General features: G+C 37.9%; 1 protein-coding gene across 1 annotated transcript; it reads left to right on the top strand.

Moving 5' to 3' along the window:
• Positions 1-481: 481 nt before the first annotated feature.
• On the top strand, positions 482-6,073 carry LOC142297380 (serine/threonine-protein kinase SBK1-like). Its single transcript, XM_075341607.1, has 3 exons — positions 482-599; positions 4,270-4,472; positions 5,303-6,073. The coding sequence occupies exons 1-3, from the start codon at positions 482-484 to the stop codon at positions 6,071-6,073; spliced, it is 1,092 nt and encodes a 363-aa protein (XP_075197722.1).
• Positions 6,074-6,854: the final 781 nt, after the last annotated feature.

Raw genomic sequence — 6,854 nt, 5'->3', positions numbered from 1 at the left:
AGTGAGATTGCAGCTCTCCGGATACATTGCATCAGAATCAACTTGAGAAAACCCAACTGACTCTACATTGCCCAGGTATGATTTACTCTATAGATGAATATTTACCAAACCCAATGATTTGGGACCATCTAGTAATCTAGTATGTATGGTGATATTCCTGATCTGACACCGGGGAGAATTGGGACAAGAATGGGACTTATTGGTTTTAATATGTCTCATCCTTTATTCTGGTGGTGAGCAACCAATGGTGATAACAGCTCATTCCCCTCTCCCCATTAATCGCTATGTAAAGGTCTATAGACGTCTTCATACTGAAATCTTTCCAACCCTCGGCCAACTTGCAATATGTATAGTGTGTGTGAAATTGTGATATTCATTCTGTACCGCTCCAGTTTTGGATTTTACAGCAAATGTCATCTCACATCTGCATTTTCCTTTTCGTGATAGATTTGCTGTAAAACAAAAAACATCCTAAGCTACAATGGAAGCAACTGGATCATTTGAGCTCACCAAGACCAGCGAGAAGGATTTCCAGATTTTGGAGACTCTGGGCAGCGGCACCTACGGCAGAGTGGTCATGGCTATGGAGAAGAAAACCGGTGAGTCCAACATTACAAGTGTGACGTAGTCATTTTATATGGCTTCTTCTAAAGTCTATTCAATATTTCTGAAAGCCATAGACACAATCATACAGTTTTTGTAAAAGTTACAATTTTGTATAAAGTTCAAATCCCATTATATAATATGAAAACCAAATTTTTTTTTTATTTTTTCTGGATGTGCCCATTTTAAGGGAAAACCAATTTTTACTTTCCCATGGTCATTTTAATTAAGAGCCAGAATATTTTGTTTTTCTTTGGTCATTGCTATATAAGCACTTGGTTATTTCTGGGGGAGTTACATTAGTGATTTTATATGAAGCCCCAAATGCTGCCAGACTAAACGTTTTCCAGGGAAAAAAAAAAAAAAAAAAGCATTTCTCAGTTTTACATTCTCTGCCCTTCATGTGCTGCACAAGTAAACACTGGCAGATCTGCTGTGGGGGTTTCTTTAAATTTCTCCCCAAATTGGAGTTAATAAATAATATGTTGTATGCACCTGAACTGTAAAATACAATTCAATAAAAAAACAAAAAAAAACCCACAGCCCTCATACAGGTTTATTTACAATTTCTTGTAACTGTAGGAGGATGTATTTAGGAGGATGTATTTTTTTGCAGAAAAATATTTAGTTTTAGCTTTGTTTTCTGTCTATAGCATTATTTATCCTGTAAAGACTTGGAAAAAAAAAATAGCATATAATGATTAAAAAATTATTATAAACATATATATATATATATATATATTTTATATATTATATTATATATATTTATTGTCATATTGAGCCTATATATATGTGTGCGTGTGTGTATATATATATACACATACATATATATACACACATATACATATATATACACATATACACACATATATATATATATATATATATATATATATATATACACATATATACACATATATACATATATAATTAATATTATTGTGTATGTAATCTCTTATCAGTTTAGGTAAAAGTACAACTGTCCAGGTTTGTAATCTGGAGAATCAGTCGGTTGTCATGTATAGTGAACATGGTAAATAAATAAAAAAAAAAAAGTTCAAATGTACTTTTTTGGGGGGGGAATATATAATTTTTTTTCCCAGTTTTACAAAATATGTGGCATATTGAATGGCATTCAAAAGTTGACCTCCTACCGCAACAAAAAGCCTAAATATGGCTACATTGACACATTATATATAATATAATATATATATATATACATACACACACACACACACACACACACACACACACACACACACACACACACACACACACACGCTATATAGATCTCAGGCTCAATATAAACACAATCTGATGAGTCACATTTATACACAACAGGACATAAATTGTCTTATTTACTGCTCCATTCTATGTGAAGCAGAACTATCACTACAGTAAGAAGACAAACTGTTGCGGCAGCAAATATTAGAGAATTTCATAGATCGGAAGTGTGAAAGTTTTGTCTTGAGGTCTGGTCCATAGTTGTGATGCCCCCAGATGCTCTGAGGAGCACATTTTTTTGAATTGATGTAAAACACTGAACTGCTCCAATATTTGCTGCCACAACTGTTTGTCCCCTTGCCATACTGATCGTTCTGCCTCACGACACTTATTTACTGCTCTATTCTATGTCCTGTTGTGTATCAATGTGACTTCAGCTTTTGTTAAAAGAAAAAGGTTTTGGTACATTGTTAGCCAGTAGAAAAATTATTGATTGCTCTCAGTGAGAGAAACAAAATTAAAATTTTGTAGTTGTGATACCTTTTAATGGCTAACTAAAATAAAATATATGATGATGTTATAAAGCAAGCTTTCGAGACATCTCAAGTCTCCTCCTCAGGCATGCCTCACCACAACTGAGGAAGAGACCGGAGATGTCTCGAAAGCTTGCTTTATAACATCATATATTTTATTTTAGCCATTAAAAGGTATCACAACTACAAAATTTTAATTTGGTTTCTCTCACTGAGAGCAATCAATTTTTCAGCTTTTGTGTTGTACCATGCCTGATGGAGACCTGAGGAGCAGCTATTTAGCCATTTACCATTTTTTTCAGTCATTAAAAAAGGTCTCAACCACTGAGGACTCTTTAAAACCATGTCTTTCTATCCACTGGCTAACAGTACAAAGATATGGATAGAGATACATATATATAATACACATACATATTAATCTACATATACATATTACACACACACACCTATAAGATTAGAGAAATTAAAGGGTTTAAATGTCCATATAATTGATCTATAATTTCTCACAATAATATGATGTCCGGTGTTGGAGACCTGTGCTCTATAATATAACATCTATTAAGACAAATTACTGAAACATTAATTTTAAAAAAAAAGACAATTTATAAGATTTAATATCGCCAAGTTCACAGGAACACCCGATTACTGATCAAATTAATTGATTTTGTATTTTAAAGTGTGTAGAGAGGAACAAAAGTCAAGAAACCAGAAACGTTTTTTAGCCATAGCAACATTGCATTAACGGGCGAACAAACCATCGTATCTAACAAAAATGGTATTCCCTTTAAGTCTTGAGCTGACTATTTTAATTATAAGCCCCCAGAGCCCCAGAAAAATGAGAACGCTACAGGTCTCTGAAAATTGCAACAAAAGCTATTTTTCTTTTAAATTTCTGAATTATTTTTTTTCTAGTTTAGATAAAAAGAAACTACACGTTTGAGAATACATACATACATACATACATACATACACTTTACTTTCAATGGCACAATTTTAACTTATTTTTTTACACTTTATTGATTTTATTAGTCCCCTTAGGGCACATTATTACTGCACTGTCCAATCACGTCTGCTGTTCAGAGGGATGCTGAAGCATTGCTGGGATCAGCAGAAGTGCTGCTCTCCTGTGAATGCCGACCCTATGGCACCATTCACAGGAATCGAGTCATGACAGCCACAGGGGTCATCAGCTGAACCCTCCCCACTTTCATGACAACCCATTAGCCGTTCGCAATCGCGTAACTGAGCCACTGATTGTGGTGGGGAATAGTGCGATCCATGCCAGACAGTGTTACATTCAGTTGTCAGATTGACAGCAGGAATTAATTGGTTAACCGGAGTGGGTGGATCAAAGATCCCCCAGCGTCTGTTCGCTGCACGTCGGCTCATCAGATCAGCAGAATGAGGGGAAAAACGTGGGTTGTGTGCGAGCCTGTATTTAAAAGACTGCCTTGGATGTATAGGTACTTCAAATGGTTTGTAAAGGGTTTCACACATAGCAGCTTCCCATCAGCACCCGCCCTATAGACACCTACCGCCATCTACCATTGCCCTACAGGGCGGCCGATGAGGAGCGCCATCACCAGCAGCCCATGGGCCTCTGACACAACTGACAGCTGCATATCAGGGGTAAAATTGCGAGGATCGGGAGGTCATCAGTACTCCGTTACAGCCGGGTTGTGTATAATTGCTCAGGCTCCTGCAGATGATCGCACCAATACAGATGCTGAACCATGTGATCAGCATGACATAGGTCACTTAGTGCATCCAAAACTAATATGAGCTCAAGGAATATACATGTCGTATGAGGTTAAATACCAATATTTAGACTAAGACCCATTCTCTACTTCGTATTTGTTTTGTTGGTTTTTTTTAAATTTTATTTCATCTAAACAATTTTTTAAATCAGGAACACACGTGGCTCTAAAACTGATGAAGAAGAGGAAGACAAAGGAACAAAGTTTCCTCCACGAGCTTTGTGTCTCCATCACCTTATCGGGTCATGAAGGGATCATCTTCACTCACCCCATCTACGTGGACTCGGAGTATTTCTATGTCCTGACTCAGGATTTGGCCCCTGCTGGAACTCTCCATTCGCTAATCGAACCCAGTGTAAGCATTTCACAAAGTGTTTTTGAATATGTAGCTGTAGAATCTTGGGCAGAGTTTTGTAAATATTCTGATGTGTGGTCAGGAGTAGCATTTCTCATTTTCACAGCTGATTTAGATACCTAGAAAAGTGTTCTCCAACCTGCAACCCCTAGTTCTTTCAAGACTCCTTATTGCCTCTTTTGGCACATTGTTATTAGGGATTGTGCATCCACTAGTGCAGTGTGCACCAACCCCAAATCATGATTTCAGTAGTATTGCACGGGTGGAATTACCACCTGTTCAGCTAATTAAATCACATATACAATACTACAGAAATACAGAAAACATGCACTGTTGGTGGCTCTTGAGAACTTTAGTTGAGGGAATACTGAACTAGAGAGTCAGTTGGAAATCCGTATTCTAAATTACCACTCCGGGTTCTTTATTTCACCACCAGATAGTTATCAGTAAGGCACGTTCTCTGTATTTAGTAAAACACAGATTAGCCATCTTCTGCTATTCCCATTGCTTGTCCCGTTCTTCCTTTGCACCACGTGACCGGAGTGGTTACTGGCCGAATTGTTGCAGTGTTTGCCGGGCAGACTGGAAGTCACTTCTCAATATAAAAGTGTAGAAGACACTGAACGAGGCTCTCAGACTTCCAGCAATAGATATCAGTGGCTTCCAGCAGTCAGAGCTGTAGTCACAAAAGTCAAGAGGTGTTTGGTGTATGTAGTAAAATGCTTACCGATTTAGAGTGGTGAAAAACAAAGCAGAGCAGCCCTTCCTCTCTGCGTTTGCCACATTCTCTAATTAAGGCAGCATGTATCTAATGGTTTCTTCTTTTCCAGGTTGGAATTCCAGAAGTGATGGTGAAGCGTTGTGCGGTACAGTTGACCAGTGCACTAGAATATATGCACGATCACTCACTGGTGCACAGAGACTTAAAACCAGATAATGTGTTACTCATGGACAAAGACTGCTTCCATATTAAATTGAGTGATTTCGGCCTGACACAAGCCATCGGTACCCTCGTGTCATCAATGTCACACATCATTCCCTACATGTCCCCAGAGCTGTGTCAATTGCGAAGCTATGAAGCTTTAGTCTTGCGACCCAGCATGGATACATGGGCCTTTGGTGTACTTCTATATGTTGCATTCACGGGATATTTTCCTTGGGAAAGGGCCGTCAAAGACGATCCTCTGTTCAAAGATTTTATCAAGTGGCAACGTTATGGAAACCAAACAGCCCCGCCAGGACATTGGACCAAATGTTCCACTAAAGCACAAGAATTATTTCATGCCCTGCTCGCTGAAGACCCCACCATCAGGAGTCCAGTGACCATAACCATGAACTATCTTCACTTTCCATGGGGAGAAGACATGCCTGACAATTCTCTGGAAACTGTGGAAGACAGTGTTGAGGTGGAATATTTGGACAATAAATTCATAGTCATTGAAGGAGAAGATGAGTACATTGTGATTGAGGACCGAGGGGACATCGAATGCATCATAATAGCTGATGCCTCAGTGGAAGCAGTTTCTAGCTCCAGTAACACTGTTCTGGTTTTGTCTGACAACGCCGAACTTCATTTGGGATCTGAAGTGGAGATCGCTTAAGTCTTCCAAGGTAAATATGTCGAGAGCTTCTAGTCTTCCATTATACTTACTGTTAAATTTGTCTTGGGTTCTAAATTACAGCTGGGGTCAAGTGTAAATGTCATGATATAAATGTAGATTTGAATTTGTGTGTTTTTAAACCCCCATTGATGGAAGATGTGGTGGGCAGGTTTGTGTACAGGCCCAGCAGAAACCCAAACACTTCTCCCTGCCCAGTTCATTTTGCTTGGTTTAAAAGTCCCGTTATGTAAATGGCCTTTATTCTTCGTTATATTAGCAGTTTTAGGATGAGAAATCTAGCTCCCTATATTAAAACTTGCGTAGATTGTGTAGATATCTCAGCTTACACTAAATGTAGCTTTCTTATGGATCAAGAACGATTGATTTCTTGGATAGGAACCCAAGTAAACTGGGTTGGGATGTTGGTTAACCTGATAAGAAACTCCTCAATTACATCTCTATGGCCCTAAAGTAACAAGACCCTAAATCCAGTATACATAAAAAAAAAAAAAAATGGTCAATACCATTTAGAGTAACAATTAACTAAAGTTTGCTATAGTCATTAATTTAACATCATTTCCTTGTACTCCTTTTAGAAGTACATTTTCATATCCTGGAATAATATTAAAGGGGTATACATACCGTATCTCCAAATTATCATTATTAGCATATACCTACGATTAGAAATGTAGTATAGTTTTCCTGATATACTGTCACTTACCTCATGTTCAGGGCATTGCAGGACCTTAGGTATCCATGGTTATGACCACTAGCAACTAAC

Source organism: Anomaloglossus baeobatrachus, chromosome 3, assembly GCF_048569485.1.
Source record: "Anomaloglossus baeobatrachus isolate aAnoBae1 chromosome 3, aAnoBae1.hap1, whole genome shotgun sequence".
NCBI lineage: Eukaryota > Metazoa > Chordata > Amphibia > Anura > Aromobatidae > Anomaloglossus > Anomaloglossus baeobatrachus.
This window is presented reverse-complemented; position numbering and strand designations above follow the sequence as displayed.